Source organism: Taudactylus pleione, unplaced genomic scaffold (assembly GCF_031769625.1).
Source record: "Taudactylus pleione unplaced genomic scaffold, aTauple2 ptg000015l, whole genome shotgun sequence".
Lineage (NCBI taxonomy): Eukaryota > Metazoa > Chordata > Amphibia > Anura > Myobatrachidae > Taudactylus > Taudactylus pleione.
The window spans coordinates 23855538-23879252 of NW_028284417.1; the positions used below are offsets into that span (position 1 = coordinate 23855538).

General features: G+C 43.9%; 1 protein-coding gene across 5 annotated transcripts in view; it reads left to right on the forward strand.

The window, feature by feature from the left end:
* The window catches only part of SNX14 (sorting nexin 14), a 146814-nt gene that overhangs the window by 69874 nt on the left and 53225 nt on the right, over nt 1–23715 (forward strand). For all 5 annotated transcript variants that reach the window (XM_088472009.1, XM_088472007.1, XM_088472010.1 and 2 more), the window contains 8 exons: nt 962–1094; nt 8283–8490; nt 8616–8699; nt 16588–16688; nt 17203–17314; nt 19996–20036; nt 20113–20232; nt 20342–20465. In XM_088472009.1, coding sequence (XP_088328135.1) covers nt 962–1094; nt 8283–8490; nt 8616–8699; nt 16588–16688; nt 17203–17314; nt 19996–20036; nt 20113–20232; nt 20342–20465 — 923 coding nt within the window. The remainder of the gene's footprint in view (nt 1–961; nt 1095–8282; nt 8491–8615; nt 8700–16587; nt 16689–17202; nt 17315–19995; nt 20037–20112; nt 20233–20341; nt 20466–23715) is intronic.

The window sequence follows — 23715 nt, forward strand, 5'->3', positions numbered from 1 at the left end:
AACTAATATTTATAAAAACTTGGTGAGGTGATTTTTGGATGTAATTCATGCATGTCAAAAATAACTAAAGCGCGGATTTATATACGGACACCTATATAGCAGTTGTATGTACGCTATGACTGTATATCCATTCATTATTATGTACAAATGTGTCCTTATACACTATTGTTGCAGTTGCACCAGACAGCCCTTCTCGATGCGCCAGGTCCTGGGTGACACAGCTTGTGATGCGGCTAAACCGCTTCACACGACTGCACTGATTAATTTGATATGTGACACTTGTATATCTGTGCAGCGACTGAGTCTGAATCTGTGTACGAAAGTGCCACGATACAACAGCCGCGGCTTTTATCCAAGTTCTGTTGTGCTTCATATACAGATTCAGGTTCAAATTAATGAGTGCAGTCCCCTGAAGTGGTTTTGTTGCATTGTAATGCGACTAAGATGCATTTTCAGATGAAAAAAGATGGTACACCTCTTGGCTCACTCTATGGGCGGTATTTAATTGTTTCGCCCCCTTACACACCTCACAGGAGCTATTCAATTGTTACTCCTGTCTGGCGCGATCAGCTGCCGGCGCAACGGCGCACTATTTCAACTTTCAGGGGGGGTGCTAGCTGAAATGGGAGAAAGGTGAAAGTAGGACTATGAAATTCATCTCCTCTTAGTGACTTCTTCATTAACAAACATTACAATGGGTTAGAAATCTGAGTGATACCAGAGCCTTTGCTGTAGAACAGTGCTTTTAAAGTGCTTTGTTACTTTTTGCAAATAGAGCACTTAAAAAAAAGTAAGGTTGATCTTGTTAGTATTGTTGTCTTTTCCCAATGTAGTAACGGTGATCTCACCTTAATAATAAAAATCTTGCTGGTTTTTGTGTTTCTAAGTTATTAATTGATGATTTGCCAAGGTTACACAACTGACATATACCTGTAGTAATGTTTATACACTTTTATTTTAGGACCACACAAAAAAGAGGAGAAACCTCTGGTATTGGGAAAATTGGCAGCAGGCTTAAAGGAGTGTTTAAGAGCACAACGATGGAGGGAGCCATGTTGCCTAACTATGGGTTAGCAGAGGGAGACGATTATGCTGTAAGTAAAGGCTTTTTAGCGCTTTGTCCTAAAATATGACAACGTTTGAATGCTAATAGGCAGTGTGTTGTAATTGTAATAGGTGTGCACTTATGTCATCTGACATTCCCTACTGGGAAAAACTCTTTTCATTTTATTTTGGAAGAATAAATGTTATGGAAGGAAAAATGGAGTTCTGCCTAGGATTGGATAACGAAATATTTATGTATCATTAACTAATAGCTGGTTAAAATTATTAATCTAGTCCAAATCGTTTTACATTAACAACAGTTCACCAGAAATTGTCTTTTCTACATCAAGGTCCATAGGGTATCCACAGGATACCTTGGGGGTATTGGTGGTGATGTCAGGCATCGTACACCACAGAGTTAAATTTTCATCCTTCCAGGATGCACTGGGGTCCCTCTCCTATACCCCGCCCCCGAGCCAAGGGATCTCCGTTTTCGTTGGTGTCCGGCCAGGAGTCGGATCACTTGCAAGCAGAGTGGGGCTATAATGGCCCCTGAAGTTTTCTACAAGCAGCTGTGGCTGCACAATTGAGTTGTACAGCATGGACAGTCGGTACTGACGTCCATGCCGTTGCTCCTACACCCCACCGGACCAGAACGCCGGTACTGATCCGGGGATGCTGGTAGGTATCTGGGGTCACAGCTAGCGGTGACGCCGGATTACCTGGACCGTGGCCGGATTCAAGGGGGCAGGTAAGCGGCGGGGTCCTGCAGAGGGTACCCGCCGGTAACACAGTCCTGTAGGTCTCCAGGCAGGGGGCTCCCTGGGGACAGGCTGCTTGTGGAGCCAGGTATTAACCTGCGCTTCCACTAGACCACCAGGGACAGCGGGCCGCAGCATGTGCGGTACAGCGCGGCGTCCCAGGGTTAATAGCATGCCAGGGGAGCGCACTTTCCCTGTCTAACAGCCAGTGCCTCTCCACAGCGGTCTGGTGGGCTGTCAGCACTCCGCCTCCTCTCTGCTCCTCAGCGGCCATTTTCTAATGAAGTGTGCAAACGCTGCTGGAAGCTGATACTGGTGGCATTGCGGTCCGGGTCCCCCCACATACCTCTCCTCCAGAGTAAGGTCAGAGTATGCTGCACTGTTTCCTGCCAGGCTCTGTGTCTGCGTAGTTGATCTCAGTGCTGATAGTGCAGAGATTTATTTCTGCATTGTATGTGATTTAATGCTAGCGCTGTCTGCCTGTACTTTCACTACTGACAGTCAGCCATTTTACTATCCCTGTTCTTCTTCTGCAAAAGCCTGTGCGGTGTTGCAGGGTATTCATTGCTTCACAGTAAAAATATTGTCTGTGAGGGGAGTAATATACACTCCATTACACTCATCATGTCTGAGAGTGAACGTGAATTTCCTCTCCAGCTAAAGTGTACCGCATGTACTGTACCAATAGCGGAGGGTGAGGGGCACACTGAAGGTTTATGTTGGGCATGTTATATAATTTCACACCAGATTTCTGTAAATGCGCCTGTGCAGGAACCGCCCTGGGCTTGTTTTGCTAAGGCACTTACAACCCTTGTGGGCCAGCTGGAGATCCCCCCTGCGTTTCCCCAAATGGGGTTATCGCAGCAGTCGGTAGGGTCATCACCCATGCATGGGTTCCCTAGACAGCTGATGGTACCCCAGTGTCTCCCACTTTCGCCCCCCCAGGTCTCCCAGGAACCTGCGTGGGTAAACTCATTGTCCAATACGGTACAGCACCTGACGGACGTTTTACAGGGGGTCATCATTGCGGCCTGGTAAGTAGCCTTTAATGTCTCTGGCAGCAGCCAAGTCTGCGTGTCTGCCATCGGCGACAGTCCCATCAGGGTTTGGTAAGTTCAAAGTGCAGTTCTTTCCTAGAGAGGCAGGGGCCAACAAATCTACCAATTCAAAGAAGCAGGCTTGGAGTACAAGACGTCCAACTCCTAAGTCGGACGATAAGCCCTCAGCCTGACGGGACGGGCCTCCCCTTGGGGGACCCCAAAGTGGGAGGCCGGCTTCTTCAGTTCGCCCAGTGCTGGTGTCTCACAACCGTAGGCACTTGGGTAAGAGAAGTGGTCTCTTAGGGGTACGCCCTCTCCTGCCTCCCAGCCGGTTTTCCACCACGGGCCTTCAGTCAGACTAAGACAAGGCCCGGGAATTTCGGAAGGTGATCCACTCTATGCCCCAGGCTGGAGTTATAGTGCCGGTCCCATTGTCCCAGAAGGACCAGGGTATTACTCCCAATATTTTTCTGGTACAGAAACCCAATGGGTCTTACAGGCCCATCCTCACCCTCAAATCACTCAACAAATTCTTGAGGGTTCCTCGGTTCAGGGTGGAGACCCTGCGTTCCATCATTTTAGTGATGGATCCTGGGGATTTTATGGTGTCACTAGATATTCAGGATGTTTACCTGCATATTCCCATTGTCTCAGCACACCAGCGTTACCTCAGGTTTGCAGTAGGAGTCCAACACTTCCAATTTCAGGCACTGCCCTTTGGTCTGGCCACAACGCCTTGAGTGTTTACCAAAGTCATGGCAGCCTCGGATGCCGGGGGTCTGCTTGTTGCCCTATCTGGACGACCTTTTGCTGTTGGCACGGTCTCCAGAGATCATTCAGCGCCATCTGCAATTGACTGTCTCTGTGTTGCAGGCTTACGGCTGGTTGATAAACTGGAAGAAGTCATCCCTGGTGTCATCACAGAGGATGCTCCATCTTGGAGCCCTGTTGGACTCCCAACATCAGAGGAAGAAAAGATCTCTGCATTACAGGGAAAAGTACGCAGTTGCCTGCAGAGTCGCCGGGTGTCTATTCACTCGGCGATGAGGTTACTGGGATCCATGGTGTCGATGTTCGACATGGTGGAGTTTGGCCAGTTTCACTCCAGACCTCTGCAGTAGTTGATCCTCTCCAGATGGAATGGGTTGCCCCACCGGATAAAGACAGAGACAATGGTGCTGTCACCGGAGGTACGTCTGTCGTTAGCCTGGTGGCTGCAGACTACTCACCTGAACAGGGGGCGCCCCTTTTGGATTGCTGACTGGGTCCTTCTGACAACGGATGCAAGTCTTCGAGGTTGGGGAGCGGTGTCGGGTCCACACTTCTTCCAGGGAAGGTTGACGCTAGCAGAATCTGCGCTTCCAATCAACACCTTGGAACTAAGGGCAGTATTCCAAGCTCTCCAACAAGCAAGATATGTCCTCCACGGAAAGTCCATGCAGGTGCAGTCGGACAACGCCACCACGGTGGCTTACATAAACCGCCAAAGAGGAACCCGCAGTCAGGCGGCCCTGACAGAGGTGTCCCACATTCTAGCGTGGGCGGAAGGCAATCTCCCTGCCATCTCGGCAGTATTCATACCAGGAGTCCTCAACTGGGAAGCAGACTTTCTCAGCCGTCAAGACGTGCATCCAGGAGAGTGGTCTCTTTACCAGGAGGTGTTTCAGCTGCTGGTGAACAAGTGGGGCCTTCCAGAGATGGACCTCATGGCCTCCCGACACAACAACAAGCTTCCTGTGTACGGGTCAAGAACAAGAGACACAGAGGCACTTCTGGTAGATGCTCTGTCGGTCCGGTGGACCTTCCAGCTTGAGTACCTCTTCCCTCCGTTCTCCCTTCTTCCTCGAGTGATTCGCAAATTCAAGCAAGAAGGTGGCACTCTCCTGCTGATAGCTCCAGCGTGGCCCAGACGGCACTGGTACTCAGATCTCGGGAGCCTATCCATAGACGCTCCGATGCGGTTGCCTCTACGTCCGGACCGGACCTGTTGTCTCAAGGTCCTTACCACAGTCTTTCTATGATGGCGTGGCTGTTGAGACTGCCCTCTTGTAGTCCAGGAGTTTTTCCAGCTCTGTTGTCAACACCATGCTCAGAGCTCGGAAGCCGATTTCTGCAAGAATTTAACACCGAGTGTGGCATACTTTCTTTGAATGGTGTCGACCTAGAGGCTATGATCCTCAGGTTTTTAGGATATCCAGGATTTTGGCTTTCGTACAAGCGGACTTAGATCACGGGCTTCACTTTGCAAGTGAAGGTGCAGGTTTCCACCCTCTCAGTGTAGTTTTAGCGTAGGATTGCTACACTTCCTGATGTCCACACTTTTATGCAAGGTGTACTTCGCATACAGCCTCCCTTTGTTCCACCTGTGGCTCCTTGGGACTTGGCTGTGGTCCTTAGGGCTCTCCAAGGACTGCCATTTGAACCACTGGGCTCAGTGGATTTAAAATGGCTCACAGCTAAGATTGTGTTTCTTCTGGCCATTTCCTCAGCCAGAAGAGTATCAGATTTGGGGTCTCTTTCATGTCACCCCCCATTCCTAATTTTTCATAGGGACAGGGCAGTGCTGCGCACTCGCCCTGGTTTCCTACCTAAGGTGGTATCTAGTTTCCACATCAATGAGGAAATTATTGTACCGGCCTTTAATTCCCCAGACCTGTCTGCTGTTGAGGCCTCCTTGGATGTGGTACGGGCTCTTAGGATTTTTGTTGACCGAACCAGTTCATTTAGGAAATCGGACTCTGTTTGTCCTCTATGGTTTCCATAAGAAGGGTTGGCCTGCCACTAAGCAAACCTTGGCAGGATGGATTTGCATGACAATTTCTGAGGCTTACATTTATGAGGGCCTGTCTGTACCATCTCTTAAAGCTCACTCTACTCAGTCTGTGGTCCTTCATGGGCAGCTCGCCGTGGTGCCTCTGTAGTTCAGCTGTGCAAGGCAGCCACATGTTCTTCTGTCCATACCTTTGTGAGGTATTATGCATTTGATATCTTCGCCTCTCAGGATGCTTCCTTCGGGCGGCGGATTCTCCTTCCAGCACGGGAGCGTCCCCACCCTTAAAGTATACTGCTTTGGGACAATCCCCAAGGTATCCTGTGGATACCCTATGGACACTGATGTAGAAAATAAGAGATATGGTAAGAACTTACCCTTGTTACCGCTATTACTACGAAGTCCATAAGGTTCCACAGGACTCCCGCCCTGTCGCACCTGTACTGCAGATGGGCTTTGATCTGGTCACCGCTTTTTCCGTCTTCTTCTGGTGAGAATATGATTCTTGTGTGTTCCAGACTTTCTTCTCTCTTTGTTCTCCTCCTCCAGCCTATGGCTTGTTACGAAACTGAGATGCCTTGGCTCGGGGGCGGGGTATAAGAGAGGGACCCCAGTGCATTCTGGGAGAAATTAAAATTTAACTCTGTGGTGTCCGATGGCTGACGTAATCACCAATACCCCCAAGGTATCCTGTGGAACCCTCTGGACTTCGTAGAAATAGAGATAACAAGGGTAAATTCTTACCATATCTCTTATTTTATGGCATATTATTTCACAATGTACCCTGTTCTAATAATTTAATAACCACAGCTACACACAGTCCGACATTTTGGCTCGTCTTGCGACTTTTAACAGCAGATGGTAAGAAAGTACCTGGCATAAAGCTATTAAAGTTTCTTCATGATATGATGATCAAATAATCATGGGATTTGTCAACATAATTGGGATTATAAAACCCTTGGATACCATTCTAAGGGGAGCAGTTATGTGTTGAAGTGCTCCATACTATATGCATATATATGTAACTCAATAACCTTTCAATAAATAAATTGTTTTGCACTGATATATCAGAGTCGACATTTTCATATCTGAATCAAAGGGTTTTCATATCATTATCATAAATTATTCATATTAACTGATTAACACACACACTACTAACACTAAGTGAAACCGCTATCTAAAAAAGATTACGACATAATTACATTGGAACGTTAGTCTTCCTGGCAAGGGACCTGATTCAGAGTTGTATGAACTTTGCACAGCAGCTGTGTCTTTGTACGCAGCTGCTGTGCGATATGTAAAAGCAGCAGGGGGCATTTGTAGTAGAAAGACACCAACTATATGCTTTGTGATCCGGTGCTGTGTCCGAAGACGCAGCATCGGATAATCTGTGTGAACATATGTCATCTGAGTAACCCTCAGGTTACTCAGGATGGCCATGTAATTTGCGCTTTTGGGGCCAGCGAAGCTACGGCATGCCCCGTTTTCTGTAATACTGGCTTTCGCCGCCCCTTTCCCACCCCCAAACAGACGCAGCATGTTGTTCATGCTGCGGCTCAGGGGGTAGTACGACCATCATTGCAGATACAGATCTCCACTTGCGCAGTACAGATCCTGTGCATGGGCAGATCGCCAAACATCGAAGTTGTATGTAAACCATCAGGCTTACGTACATCTTAATCAAACCCTTGGTTCTTAGAGTGGAACTTTGTTCATTTCTCACCATTGATTATCTTGTGTATACAGGTGAACCTCACTGAACGACCTGCCTGTTTAACAACCGCTCGGACTTATGACCTGCCCATATGATCTGTGGTCAGGCAGCCCGGCGGCACCTTCACCCGGCAGTGCTGCCTGGCAGCCTTGACTTCAACAGTCTTGTTCTTTGTGGCCAGCAGTAATCGAGCTGCTCAGCAGCGCTGGCTCCTCCTACCATGAGCCGCGGTCTCTGTGTCCCAATGACTGTGGCCTACCGTGATTGGACAGCCCAGCAGCGCCGGCACCCCCTCCTGTCAGATGGTCCTCGCTTATCGACTAATTCATTTAATGACCTAGTTGTAGAAACAGAACTTTGTCGCTAAGTGAGGAGCATCTGTATTATCTATCATAACACACAATAGCTTGCGCACCCTTTTCTGCCGTTATAAAACCAGGCTCATTTTGATCACGGAAAACCACAAAATGTGAATACAAATGGTACTTTATAATGGATTTTTTTGTTTTACTGAATAAATCTACCTTGAGCAATTTTCATATCCCTAAATGGTGTAGCTTCTCTAGTATTTGCCATTAAATTGTACCACCTGTATATTGCACAAAAAAGCACAGCGGCCATCCGTACACGAGGCAGGTTAGAGTTCTGCCAATGCAATTGACCCTTTAATACCACCAGTGTTCTTCAGCAGAGATCGCCTTATCAAGGTATGTACAAGACCTTGCTGCATTGGGCAAATGCTGAGAAATCTGGGGGAAAGACCCAAACCAATAAACCACTTAGTTAAAATTTTAAAGTAAAATAGAAAAAAATTTTTTAGAATGCCATATGGTTACGTTGTTTTTAGATAAAGTAAAGGATAATCCGCTTCAATAAAAGGAAGAGTGGATAATTGTTAGGATGAAGGTGCATACCAGTATATCTACTGATTTCGAGGCCATGTGCTCCTGTAGATTGAAGAAGGCATTATGGTATTAGAAGATGACTCTCCTGTGGAGGTTCTCACTGCAACTACCCCCAACACCCCACGCAATCTCTCTGCATGGAAAATCAGTATTCCATATGTTGATTTCTTTGAAAATGCTTACCTTGAAAAGAAAGATCGAAAAGAGGGAATTCCTGTTTTTTGTATAGATGTGGAGAGGAATGATCGAATAGCAGGTAAATAGTTTCCTAGCAACTACGTCCGAGTAAGTCTATTTTGCATGTTGGGGTGGGGGGGGAGGGAAAAAAAAGCTAGATGTAAAAACCTATGCATTATGTCTATTTATTTTTTATTAATATAGTTGGACATCAAGCTGAACATTGGTCTGTCTACAGAAAATACATAGAATTTTATGTTCTGGAGTCAAAGCTGACTGAATTCCATGGTATGTTTTGGTCTTAAAGATTTCTGTTAATACTGTGCTTAGTTGTAACTTGGTTTGGATTTATTTTTTTTAAATCATTTTTTTTAAATCATTGACCTTTTAAACTTTGGGCTTAAACAGAACTGAATGCAAAGCCACCACTTTAATAAACCCGAAGAGTTGCTGCTATAGAATCTGGTCATAGCAAAGCTTAATTTCTTTTTTTTTTTCATCATTATTTTATATAAATGGTAATTTCTGTGCTTTTTTTTTTTTTTTTTTTACCAATTATATTTTTATTAGATACCGTAAATAAATTGAAATATTATAATAATCTCAACAATAACATATACAAAAAATAAAATAAAATAATATTTAAAAACACAATAAAATAAAAGGAGGGGGACAAAAGAAAAAGAGTAAATAGCTAAATTTTTGATACTACACACTCAGAAAATACATACAAATATCACATTTTCAAAACGGTATTGTATAACCCAGTTCTATATCGACAAAACAATACACTTTTGGAACTCGAGACAATATTATTGGAAGGAGAAGGAGAATGTAGTATTCCAATATCAGTTGGGCCAGGTCTCAAGGGATTTCCTCCCAGACTATCCCTATATTCTTTCCATTTAAACCACAGCATATGGGGCGAAGAGACCGCAGTAGAATAGTTACTGTCCGCTGTCTCAAAATCACAATGGCAATTTACTTTATTTATTATATGACCTAAGCTGGGCACACAGTATGTTCTCCACAATTGAGCAATAGCAGCTTTTGCAGAAATCAGAATGTGCCCCAATATATATCTATCTCCCTTTGATAAGTTCCCCGGGAAAAAATGAAACAGCAATAACCGGGTCCAGTGGTATCCCCACTCCCGCAATGTCCCCAATCAAGGTGAACACTTCGACCCAAATAGGTCTCAGTAGAGGGCATGACCAAAATACATGGAAAATACTGCCCATTTCTCCACACTTTCTCCAGCAAAATTTAGAAATGGATGGCCAAATCTTATGTTGTTTCTCAGGGGTGAAATATGATCTATGGAGCAATTTTAAGATCATTTCTGAGTGGTTCATACAACGGGACATCTTATAGCAGGTTCGAAAAACCATTTCCCAATCTTCCTTTTCCAATGTTCTTGACCAATCCTTCTCCCATTTTTGTAATGATGTGAATTTGTTTGGTCTATTCTCCGTTATTAGCTGTTGATACCACCATGTAATGCCACCTTTTTGAGTAGAGGACTGGAATTGTTTTAGTATATACCCAGGTAAGGAACTGTGTTGGAGATTGAGGGAGGGTAGGCTCTGAACCCAATGCCGCATCTGCAAGTATTTTAAAAAATCCTGTTTCGGGAGACTGAACTTACTCTGAAGCTCAGAAAAGGAGATAACTTTTCCACCCGACATCATATCCCCCAATGAATTAATTCCTGCAGCATTCCAAGACTCCACCTGTAGATTTCCAATTAGTCTAGCTATACAAGATAATGAGAGAGCAGTTGTCGGTAAGGAAACATCTTCACGCTTAATAACGAATCTATTCCAGGCCTGTATTGTGGCACCAACTGAACCAGAGTGCCTGGAACTTGGGGGCTCTGCGGCGACCGGAAGCCATAACAAATCTGGGAGAGCTAGGGGTTTAACGGCCTCCGATTCCCACGCAACCCAAGGTTTAATGTTATCCTCCATAAACCAATCTCTCGCCTGATTTATCAAACAAGCATACTGGTATTTCTCTATATCTGGGAATGCAACTCCTCCTTCAAGTTTAGGTAAAGAGAGAGTTGCTCTTGCTATTTTCGGCCTACCCCCTTTCCAGATGTATCGGCCTATGGCTTTGTTAAATTTATTGCACATAGGTTTAGGAAGAACTCTGGGAATAGTACGAAACAGATACAGCAGTTTTGGCAGTAGCACCATTTTAAAGGCAGCTATTCTGCCCAGCCAGGATACTTCATGTAGCATCCAGTCTTTCAAGGCCACTTCAAAATTGGCCAGTAGAGGGGCATAATTGCATTCAATTATATCTTTGGTTCTAGTCAGGCGCACTCCTAAATATTTCAGGGAACATGATACCCATGAATAGTTAAAGGATGATTTTAAAAATTCTAATGTGTCCGTGGGGATATTTATTGGGAGGGCTTCGGATTTATTAGAATTAAGCTTATATAATGAGACCCTTGAATAAGCATCCAGCAGATGGTGTAGAGCAGGGAGGGAGTCTCGGGGATTATACAGACTAATCAAAACATCATCCGCAAATAGACAAATTTTGTGGCTAGTATTCCCCAGCTTAGGGCCCTGAATTTCATGTGACCCTCTGATTTTTTCAGCCAGAGGCTCAATTGCTAGCGCGAAAATTAATGGGGAGAGAGGACACCCCTGACGGGTGCCATTAGAGATGCTAAAATTAGAGGAAAGGCAACCGTTTACATATACCCTAGCTGAGGGGACTGTGTACAATGCCAGAATGGAATCTACAATTAATCCCTGAAACCCAAATTTCGTAAAAACCTCCCGGAAGTAGCCCCAGTGTAGTCTGTCGAAGGCCTTTTCCGCGTCTAATGATAAGAGTAGTAGTTGTTTTTGAGCCTTCTCACAATGTTCTATAATATTAAAGGCTCGTCTGGTGTTATCAGGTGATTGGCGACCCATAACAAAACCCACCTGGTCTGCATTAATTAAAGATGGTAGCAGTGGGTTGAGTCTTAAAGCTATTAATTTGGCGAAGAGCTTAATATCAGCATTTAGTAGAGCAATGGGCCTATAATTCTGAACCTCAGTGGTGGGTTTGCCTGGTTTATGAATGGCTATAATCTGGGCTTCTAGCATTTCTTTGGGAAATATTCCTGACTTGGTAGCTTCATTAAACACTAGTAAAAGTACCGGCGCCAAATCCGCCTTGTAAACCTTATAAAAATTAGAGGGATATCCATCAGGACCAGGGGCTTTATCTAAGGGCATGAGATCTATAGCTTTCTCAACCTCTTCTATGGTCCACGGAGCATTAAGAGTTTCACATGTGGCCGAGTCTAGGACAGGGAGATCTACATCCCTGAGGAACTCTTTAATTCCCTCTAAGCTTGGTTGAGGAGTTAAAGGATCCTCCCGTAGATTATATAATTTAGCATAATACTCAGCAAAGGAGTTTGCTATTTTAAACGGATCGATCACCCTACCCCCTTTCGATTTATTAATCGAATATATCTTTTCTCTAGCCCGCTTTCCTCTTAACTTACGGGCAAGTAATCTCGATGCACGGTTTCCAAATACATAGAACTTCTGATTCAAACGGGCAAGGTTCCTATGCACCTCCTGTAGTAAAAAGACATTAAGTTGCTTGCGTGCCCCAGCTAACTCTTTATATATGGTTTTATTTGCTGGGTCCGCTTTATGAGCTGTTTCTAGTGAGTTAACAACCTCTTCTAAGTTTGCCCATTTTAATCTATATTCTCGTTTAAACTTGGCGGCAATTTGTATTGCAGAGCCCCGAACAACAGCCTTCAAGGTGCACCAAAAATTAAAGACAGAGGTCTCATCTGGTTTGTTATTGATTAAGTATTCCGATAAGGACTTCTGAATATGTTGTTGAGCCTCTGGCTGAGCAAACATATGTTTACCTAATCTCCACGGGCCAGGGATATGTTGTCTATGTGCAATGTCCCATGAAAAGAAAATAGGGGAATGATCAGACCATGCCATAGGCATAATATCTATTTTTTTAATAGAAGATAGCGTAAATTTATCAGCTAGTACTAAGTCTATTCTTGAATACGAGCCATGAACATGTGAGAAAAATGAGAAATCTCTATCTGCTGGATGTTTAATTCTCCAAATGTCATATAGCTCATATTCTGCAAGGAGCTGTCGGAATCCTCTAGAACACTCGGTAGACTGCCGATTCCTGGGCAAACTTTTACTGGACCTATCTAACAAGGGGTCGGGCACAAGGTTAAAGTCTCCCATAATAATAATGGCACCTTTACTGTATTTCTGGAGAAAAGCACAAAATTTCCTACAAAAATTCAATTGACGTGTATTGGGGGCATATAGGGACGCTATGGTAACCTCCTTACCCTCTAATTGACCCACCAGCACTAAATATCTCCCTCCCGGGTCAGAATATTGTTTGTTCAGTACAAATGAACAATGTTTTGAGATAAGGATTGCTACTCCAGCTTTCTTAGATGGACCGCTAGCCATATAGCAAAGGGGAAATCTATCATTATTAAACGCTGGTGGAGAGGAGACGCAGAAATGTGTCTCCTGAACTGCTACAATTTGAGCCTTTAATTTATGGAAATGGTTTAAAGCGAGCCTTCTCTTATGCGGTGAATTAAGCCCTTTGGCATTAATTGATATCAGATTAACCATAATAAAGTATTATGAGATAGTTGAAAACCAGTGGGAATTTGTAACCCCTGAGCTGTGTATAGCGACAATTTGAATCAGTACATCTTGGCCTACTACAATCAAATAATAAAAAAACAAAAGGGGGAAGAAAAAATAAATGAATAAATAATAAACAGAAAAATAAAAACACAATGATAAAAATTAAATAACAACAAAAAGATAAACTAACTGAAATGCCCTCACTTGAGGTCAGAGACGGTTGCCTAACCATGGCAACACAATTGGGGTACATGGGAAATTAAACACATGTCATACACCACCTTAAACAACATTAGGAATACAAGGTCATAACTATAACCTAGATCAGCGGAACTTCTAGACCTGAGATAAGATAACTTGAATTTCTCCCCAGCCTACAGAGGAACCCATTTAGACACTATGACCAACATAATAACAAAGAATCTAACTCAATATTACAGTCTTACGGTTCTTGAGACTAATCAACTCTACCATATAGGCATGGGGAAAAAACAAAAAACAAAGTTATTCGAAATCATTACGATTCAGCAGTCGACCAGTCCTTCTGAATATGGCGAAGAGGAGAGCATCTAGAAGAGGACACTTCTACCTTCATCTCTGAAAGAAATTTCTCACCCTCTTCAATAGAGGAAATGGTGGTCAAGGAGCCATTGCGTGAGATGAGGAGTTTAGTAGGAAAGCCCCATCTGTAAAGAATATCAGCTTTTCGAAGGGCAGAAGTGATAGGTTGAAGTGAACGTCTCTTTAGTAGAGTAGCCTGCGATAGATCTCCATATAATTGCAACTGGCCCATAACAGCGGCCGTTTCCTCCGATGGACGAGCAGCTTTCAACAGAGCCTCTTTAATATGGAAGAAGTGCATACACATGAGGACATCTCTTGATGCGTTCTCTGGTGCCCTTTTGGCTTTGGGGAGCCTATGAATACGGTCGATCAAAAGATCAGTAGATTTCGCAGAAGGAAGAAGCTTTTGAAACAGAGACATTGTGTAATCGTGGAGGCTGCTATTGGATATATTCTCAGGAACGCCTCGTAGCTTTAGATTATTTCGGCGTGAACGGTCCTCCAAGTCACACACTTTATCTTTGAGTGATGCTATTTCATTCTGCATTGCTTCATGCATTGTGATGAGATCGTTATGTGACCCCACCACTTCACCCATTTTCGTCTCCAAATCATCCGTACGACCTCCAAGATCATCTATGGAGTGTTGACAAGACTGAAGAGTAGCCCGAAATTCAGCTGCAACTTCATTTTTAAATTGTGAGAGGAGTTTTTTCATTGTACCCACTGTAAGAACTTCTCCATCCTCTGAAGTATCCTGAGAGGGGCCCGGAGGTGTCGCCCCTTCGCTTTGTGCAGGTTGAGATATAGCGGACCCCTTTCGTGCTGCAGACTCCTCAACAGCCTTTGATTTAGGAGATTGAGATGAGGCTTTGAAGAAAGAAATTTGAGAGACAGGTTTCTCGACTCTCGGCTTCTTAGGCGCCATGTATGATATTAAGATTGTTGCAGAATAGAAATATGAATTAGCACAGACACACCAACATGCAATGACTTCAATATGCTGAACTGATCTCAGGTCTTACTATAGGCGGTATTGAACATGTGTTAAAGTGAAGCAGCGACTACATCTCACTGAGTTCAGAATATACTTGCAGAGTAATTACTGATAGATTTGCTCAAATAAAATAAAATTGGCTGTGCTTAAGCAGAAGAGTCAGCCTGAATACTTTCCAAAATGGCCACCGGACCTTTATAGAAATCTCATTTCAGGCCTGGCTGTGCTGGGGAAAATCTGCCCCTGACTCTTGGATGTCAGGACTGGGGGAAAGGCAGGAGGGGAGCAATCTCAAGCCAGTTTATATCAGGCAGCCTAAGCCACCTACTCACACCAGCAGGACAGCGCAGTTGACAGATGCAGGCTGAGTGCAGGACGCCCAGCTACTAATACAGCCGACTCCTGGGGCCTGTTAATCCTCCTTCTAGAGGGTAAGGTGAGCACCAGCAGTCCCTCAAAGAGATCTCCGGATAATGCGGGGCAGGAGAGAGAGGCTACCTTAAGGCGCGAGTTGCGCGTTACCGCGGGGCGTTCCGGCGGGTCCCACTCCAAATCCAGTCCCCGGCTTCACAGGTCTGACAGGCCTCAGTGCGTCGCTATGCGCCGGTGGTCGGCTGACACTTTCCCCGGACTTCTAACACAGCCGCAGGTGTCCCAGCAGACTCCCGAGAGGCCCCGCAAAGCGCTTCAGACCTTTGGGGTCCGGGAGAGGGTCTCATTAACCCCTTTTGTAGGGGATTTAGCAGGAGCCCACAGGGATTGTGTCCACTCGCGTCTGCAGTCAGGCCACGCCCCCCCAGCTTAATTTCTTTTTGGTGTTTAATTCACAGCTCTTTTGCGACATTGAACACACAGGGCCTGATTCAGAGATGTACACAGACCTGGTGGTTTGCGTACATCTCCGATTGTTGGAGGACTAGGCATGCATAGGACCCATTATGCGCCTATGCTTAATGGGTCCTTCATGATCACTCGCAGTCCCCCCGTTTGTGGGGGGCAGACAAAGGACCATTTTTCAAAAACACGGGCCTGTTGAGCCATGGTTTGCATCATTAGACGAAGACTTCCTGCGTAAGCAGCAACACGATGGCTGCAATTGTGATCCGAGGCAGCGTCTACTGACGCTTTACTCTGATTGCAGATGCATACAGGAGGTGTCTATTTGCTACAGACACCACCTGCTGCATTTGTATTTAGTTGGACGGTATTGCACAGACTTCCCTGCAGCTGTGTAATGCCCATAGTCCATTGGTCAGTTTTTTAATAGAGTCCAGTCGGATACATGAAAAAAGTACATTGAATTGAGGTTTACTGAACACATTCAAATCAATTAATTTTTTTTATGCGTTGAGATGGCCTCTACTTATTGTATAATGAGTTTTGCATGTGCCTGCTTCCTCCACGAAACTGCCCAAACAAATGAAGTCATACAACCTAAACTAGCAGAATACCATAGTTAATGAACACTTTTTGAATTGCTTGATTTTGTCATAAAAAAAGACTGATAAAAAGATCACATACTATGAATTTAACATGTTCATATACAGTATGTGTGTGTGTATACATATATTTATTAAAGAAAGAAAAAATGTATATGGTACATTCAACTCCAATACAAGAGTTTTTTTTTGTTTTTCAATTTTTGTCCATTTCGTTTTTATTAATATAAAAGAGAACAGAAATCCAAAGTTTGGTAGCAGAATCAAATATATTAGATGTCTGCTTTCTCTTTTAGAATCTGCTGAATAAGCAGACAAAAAAAAGAATTTGTGTAGCTAGCCTAAAATATACAATTTTTATGGTGCATTTAAGGAGTGTAGCTGTCTTCAATACTATAGAGAACACAGAGCATCGTTTTACCAGTTGTTGTTGTTATTATTATTATTATACATTCTTTTGTTTGCGTTTGTACTAAATATATAACACCACTTTTTATTCTAAGGTACCTTTCCGGATGCTCAGCTTCCATCAAAAAGGATCATTGGACCTAAAAACTATGAATTTTTAACATCTAAAAGGGAAGAATTTGAAGAGTATTTACAGGTACAACAATGATAGTTATGTGATAATATGATAATAGGTGAAGTAACATAACGCAAATGGCTGTTAGATAATCACCCTTCTTGCTTCTGTGAAAAAGAAAACACATTCTGCAGTAAAGGATTAGGCCACCTTTAATAGTAGATATTTTGAAAATTAGCCCCACTTGTTTCCTCTTACCTGCATTATGAGAATCCCTTTGGAGCCCATTCCTCTGCGCTGTTGGGTTTGTTGCCCCAAGAAGGGAACACTAAAACGTTGACTAAGGGAAAGCAAGGCACTGGCAGCTAAATGTCACTAATAAAGGGGTGTCAATTTAAGCCATTATGCAAGTGCTGAAATGTTCTGACTCGAGTCATGTAAATAAGTCACTCTGAAAATGCATGCTTTATAAAGGCACATATTGGTGTACTGTCTCCAGTATTACATTATGTTTGTAATGTCATTTTTGCATTAAAGCAAACAAACAAAAAACTTTTTTTGATAGATAACTTGTGTTTTTGTTCTCGCATTGCAGAGACTGTTACAGCACCCAGAGCTAAGTAACAGCCAATTGTTAGCAGATTTCTTATCTCCAAACAGCTTGGAGACTCAGTTTCATGACAAGATCCTCCCAGACGTGAATCTAGGTAGGTGTCCCATAAAAACATTCAATACTTTACAGAGCAAAGTCTCAATCCAATAAAGTCAATAGCTTGAAATAACTGAATGTCAGACTTCTTGAAGAAATGTTGGCTCTGCACATGACTGCCATCAGAGATTGTTGGGCCCGACTCTGACAAAATGGTCAGGGCCTCTCTCCTGCGGTTGGGGGGAAGGGGCAGTTTGTCAGAGGTGGGCGTTGCTGTGGATAATGTGGGTGGAGCTATAGCAGAGGTAGGGCATCAATTGGTACGTAAACCATTTTTTTTTCATTATCAAAATTTGGGGGTGGGTGTTAATATGCCAATCCTTAATATAGATATGAAGGTGGGAAAGCTGGGTGAGGGTGAGAGAGCAGGAGTCTCTGTACCTGGTCTGTCTCCACCACACTAATATCTGGATGGGAATTGGGATCCCCGCAGTCTCTCCTGCCCATCCTTCATCTTCACCGTTGTGTGGCAGCGGCTGTAGATAGCTTCTTCCCCCACCGCTGCAGCTCCTCCCCCCACCACTGCTGCTTCTCCCTCTCCTCCTGGCTGCTTTCTTCCCGGCCCAGCCTCTCCCCGCTGGCTGGCGGCTGCCGGACTGCAGCTCCTGCCCCAGACACGCTGCTGCCGTTCACTCATGGTCTCACCCAGGCCGAGAGAGGGGGCCCGGGATGCAGCGCCATTTTGAATTTGGTGCCGGCAGCAAGTTAATCGGAACTTGTGGACCGGCAGCTTATCAGGAACCGCTGCTGTGGCCCCTCCTGATTGGCTGCCGGTCCGCGAGCTATGATTTGGCCGGAGCCCCTTTCAAAATGCCCCCGCACTTATACACTCCGCTGCCACCCTGGCCCCCTTTCTGTCCGGGCCCAGGACTCTAGTCCTGGCAGTTCTTCCCTGATGGCGGCCTTGCCTCTACAGTAAAGGAAATATAGAACTGATTCAATTCAACCGTTAAAGTGAAGTCACTATCTGCTTTTTTGCTTTTAAATGCTGAAAGATACCTACTGTATGTTGTTGTAGATTATTAACTTGATGAGCACAAGTGTCATGTCTACGTACAATTTGATACACCAGTGCTTTTAAAAAGATAAACACAATGCACTGCAAAAACTTTAGTGAATTCACTCATCATCTACTTACTGACTATTAGAATTCTCTTCTTACCATTCTTCCAATAAAAAGATTGTACATCTAGGGGACTATGTATTAAAACTGCAGTTTCTGAATTAACTTTATGTATTGTTCCTATGTATAAAAAGCACAATGCAGGATATGTCACAGAAATCTCTGGCAAAGTGCTAATTAGCACAGCAGATCCCAGTCCCCATTATTATCAATGGAGGACTACGATCTGACCCCTATGTACTAAACTCCAAAAGCAAAGTTTTTCAGAGTTTATCCCGGTAGCTTACACCATCTTCAGATGGTGTAAACTACTGTGATCCTCTGGGTGCTCCCAATGCAGGAGAGAGATCTTTTGATCTCTCCCCCGCAGCCCTTGGCCAGTTCCGGTAGCTGACGCTGTGTGCATGCGCAGTGTCAGCTTCCCCAGAAGAAGTCTTTCACATCTGTGAAAGACTTCTACAATTAGCCGGGGATATAACTCGCAGGGACAGCGGTTACCGCAACCATTGTCCCTGCGAGTTCTCCTATGTACATAGTTGGGGATATTTTCATTAAAAATTAAAATATCCCCTGCAAATTGGATACATAATAAACATGGCAGTAACGCGATTATTAGTACATAGACCATCTAGACCAGGGGTGGGCAATAAGCGGCCCTCCAGTTGTTGCTGAACTACACACCCAGCATGCCTTGCAGTTAAGCATGGCCAAATAGCAAAACTGTGTCAGGGCATACTGGGATGTGTAGTTCTACAACAGCTGGGGGGCCCATTATTTGCCCACCCCTACCCTAGACTCTATTTTGACTGCAGCAGCTTGACCAATTTGTCTTGCAAAACCCACTTCTATTGCTGCTCTGCCCAATGGCTTTGTCTTTCCTCCACACTCATTACCTGCTCACAATACTAATTACAGGACTTTTCAGTGCTGTGTCCTCTCTGTGGAATGCCCTTCCGCATATAACAAGACTTTCCCCTTGCCTCCAAACCTTCAACAGTTCTCTGAAATGTCACCTCTTACCAAATTCCTGAGCCTCAGACTTTTCTACCAGATTATCACTACGCTCTACACACAAATTTACCTTGTTGCCTCTGACTGGATCTCACAACCCCACTAAGCGTTTTATTCCATTGCTATGTGGTGCACCCAACACGCAATAAGTGGAACTTATCCACCTATTTGTGAGCAGTGCCCACTTACTGCTTTGTCTGTCTTTAAAGTACCACAATTTGTTTTATTACTGTGTTTGTTTCTATTTGTAAAGCTCTGTGGAATATGCTGGCACTATAGAAAGATTATAAAAGTGAAATAGCATGTGACCTAAAAGAAGCATATCTTAATAGACATATCATTAGCATAATCTAAAGACTATTCACATGATTGTAAATGTAATAAATGTGCTGCTCCAGGAGCCTGTCTTAAGGCACTGCATTCAGAACGCTGTGACATTTCTAGATAATTTTATATTTCTGTTACTGAACTTATGTAAGTAACAAAACTCTGCTGATAAAGGTACTGTACTATTACATTGTGACTGTCTGTGTTCTAATTTTCAGGTAAAATGATCAAGTCTGTACCAGGCAAGCTAATTAAAGAGGTAATGTAAGATTTATCTTTTAAGCCCATCAGACTTATTTTATGTTCCAAAGCTATAATGTCTCCTTATATTACAGAAAGGACAACATCTTGAGCTCTTCATCATGAATTTCATTAACTCATGTGAATCCCCGAAACCCAAACCAAGCAGACCTGAATTGACTATACTCAGTCCCACATCGGAAAATGACAAAAAGGTGTGAAGCAGGATTCCAAATAAATCTTGCCATTGCAACATCTCTTTCCTGTTATGTTGATTTTTATGTGATCGTTTCATTGCCTATTTGTTTCATGTTTTGAATTCAGCTTTTTAATGACTTGTACAAGAACAATGCCAACCGTTCTGAGAATATAGAGAGAAAGCATAACCAGAACTGCTTCATGGAAGTGCTGACAGTAGAGGGTGTTTATGATTATCTTATGTTTATAGGTAAGTAATAATACATACATTGGCCTGTGGTACAGATCAATATGCCGTTCTTGTTTATGCATTGCTTCTGAAAGCTTTCTGTGTACCCATGTATGCTAAATGACCATTTATCTTTAAAAGTTATTGTCCCTTCCTTGTGTATGGTATACGTATTATTGGGCTATAATAAGCATTTTGTGTTTGTTGGGGAATTATTAACACTGATTAACATAAAATACTCTGAAATGTCAAATAAAAAACATAAACACTTTTTATTAAATACAACTAGAAATTAGTTATTGATTAAATGTGTTCAGTCCTTTGGTAAAAGGACCTAATAATAATACTGGTGCAGTCTGTTCATTTTAGCATTCTCATATCTAACTGATTGGAGTCCATCTTTGTAGATTTAAGGGGGGTATCCACTAGACGATAAAGTTGAACGATAGTGAGAAAATCGTTCGAACATCGTTTGCAAATCGTGCAGTAATTGTTTCTAACGATGTACGATGCGCGCTCCCGCTGGTCGTTTGATCGTCTCCTCCATCGACTGAACATGCAGGTCAATTTCACTTGATTGCTTACAAATCGTTTACACATCGTTTACACATCGTTCACGCTGAACGATCAAACGATGAACCACTGTCTGCCCACTATAGCTGAAAGCTCTCAATCACAGATTAAAACAACATAGTTTATTGTTAGATCTTTTGCAAATTGTTCAGAGTGGAAGATCATATTTCAAGGGAAGCTTCAAGGGAAAATCGTTAAGAGGTTGGACAGGGATAATATCGTCTAGTGGATGCCCCCCATTACAAAGTTTTTAATTGCTTTCAAGATAAAAAAGACTGTGTGAGCAATCCGCCAATGAATTTAAAATGGAAACTTCGTCAAAGATCATAAAACATCAAAGCAAATTCAGTAAATGGCTATTGAAAAGATTATGAGAGAGATCGCAAAGACTTTCTGACTGGATGATATTTATCTTTTGCTGGTGACTATGGCTAATTCCTTCTGGCCAGTTACTCTGGATCAGAACTGCAGAGTAACATACATGACAGAGTTCTACACAAAGCAGCCAGGGGATTGCTGACCGTATTATCTCTTTTCTGTTGGCTTTCAGCAGGTGCCGTATAGGTGTCTTGCCAAAATAGAGCAGGCTCTTTAAGAATAGTATGGGCATATTTACAAAATAAACCCGTGGTGGGTTTGAGCTCAAAATTTAAAGTGGTACTAATATTTAATGCAAAGCCCTGTCAAGTTTTGCACTTAATATTTGTGCCGCTTTAAATTTAGAGCTCCAACCATCCAAGAAGCGGTGGCTTCTTCATAAATATATACTTTAGTGTTTACTGCTTACCTATAGATCTTATGAGCTAAAAGGTAGTGTATTGAAAGGGAGTAATCCAGTCCCCTGTTCCTTTGTCCATTCCAGGTTCAGTCACTGATATTTCACATGAATCGACCTGAATTTTTTTCTCCCCTTTAAGTGGTGGTGAGGTGTTTTAGCTGCAGGGATCACAAAATATGCCCTACAGTCTGTTTGGGACCCAATTTTAAAAACTGAGTGGGTCCTGCAGGAGACTCTTGTGTGCAGCATTGCAGCAGCCAATCTTCGCCAGTGGCGTCTTCTCAACCAATAGCCGCCGCCGGCGTTTCCTCCTCTAGTCCCCACCCCTCCGGTCCTCACCCAATCTCCAGGCAGCTCCGACCAGCCAGATACTGGGACCACCAGGCTCCGCCCTCTCCCCAGAAGCAGCAGTAGAGAGGCAGCGTTTCCAGCACCCCAACCAATCGCTCGCTACCTGTTTCCCCAGCCAATAACTGCCTGCAGTGTCTTCCTCTCTCAGCCTGTCAGCACAGCACGTTGATCTGCTGAGGGCTTTTTCCTCCAGCCCAGGTCAGTCTCCAGTGGTGCCTCTGCATCCTCTACAGGACGCACTGACCCCGGGAGCTGCCGCCGCCAGCACCATCTACCTATGCCTCAGAGACTGGCCCGACTCACCCAGTGTAGTGCAGCCACCCTCCTCCTCTGCAAAGGTAAGCGCTGGTCTCGGTCACTGCCCCATGATGTGTGCTCTGTGTATGGGCAGCAAACCACTGTGACACCCTATGCCTGCCTACAATCTACCTCCTCCCTACCCCCACAGCACTGTCCCCAGTACTGCCTGCCCCTAACACCCTCCTTGCTCCAATGCTGCCCTAGCCTATTTCTACCCTTACCTCCTTACCCTTAGCACGGTTTGCCCCTAGCTCGATCTTTGCCCCCTAGCTTTTTCCCAGCTGCTGTCTTCACTTCTCTCCCTGCCTCCAGCACTGCCTGCCCTTACCCCCCACTTCTCCCTGCCTCTATCTCCAGCTTTACCCCAACTACTGCTTCCCCTTAACCCCCTCTACCCCAACTGCTACCTGCCCCCAGCATTGTACCATAATATGTGATGGGACCCAGAAAAAGTGGAATAGGACCCCAATTTTTTAAAGTGAGAGTTCTCTGGGACCCACACATTTTTTTGCTCAGCGCGATTACTGGACCGACACATGGACTGCGAGAAAGAGGGGCTCAGCCCCCTTAAAACCTTGACGCCTCTAAGTGTTGGCTGGGAGATTTATAAATCTCCTGACAAAAGTTTCTCCCATGACTTTTGGTACCTGCTCCAAGTAGGATGTGGCTATAAGCGGATTAGACTGCTGATAAAGCCAGAGCAGTTTTACCTTGGTTGTGTTTTTGTGCTCCCTGCACCTTTTAATGAATCCCTCAAGCTCTACAGGAAATGGGGTCCAGCACTGTTGCCCTCCATTCACCATGGATCTTCACTTGCTACTGCAGAGATTAAGCAATTTAAGATAACTCCCTGTAACAACCCATCATAAACATATTGTACTATCAAGGAAAGGTGGGGGGGGGTGGTTAAATAAAATTGTCAATCTTTTTAAAGATTTAAAAAAAAAAATGAAAACAAATATTTGTTTTAAATAAGCTTAATGGGCCTCTATTTTATACAGAAAGCAGCATCTGCAGAATTTGTATTTTTTTATTTTTTTTTTAACATTGATATATTCCCCAACAATATAAATAATGAATTAAGGAAGACACATGTTCAGGCTTGGAGAAGGAGGGGCTCAGCCACACCTTTTTAATATCCCCCAGAATCTAGATATTGACACAACTGTGAATTTATCCATGTGAGAAGGGCATTTGTTTTGGAGGCTCAGTAAGATGTTAACTGACAGAGTTACAGTCTTCTAGATGAGAGAAACTGTCCATTGGTGG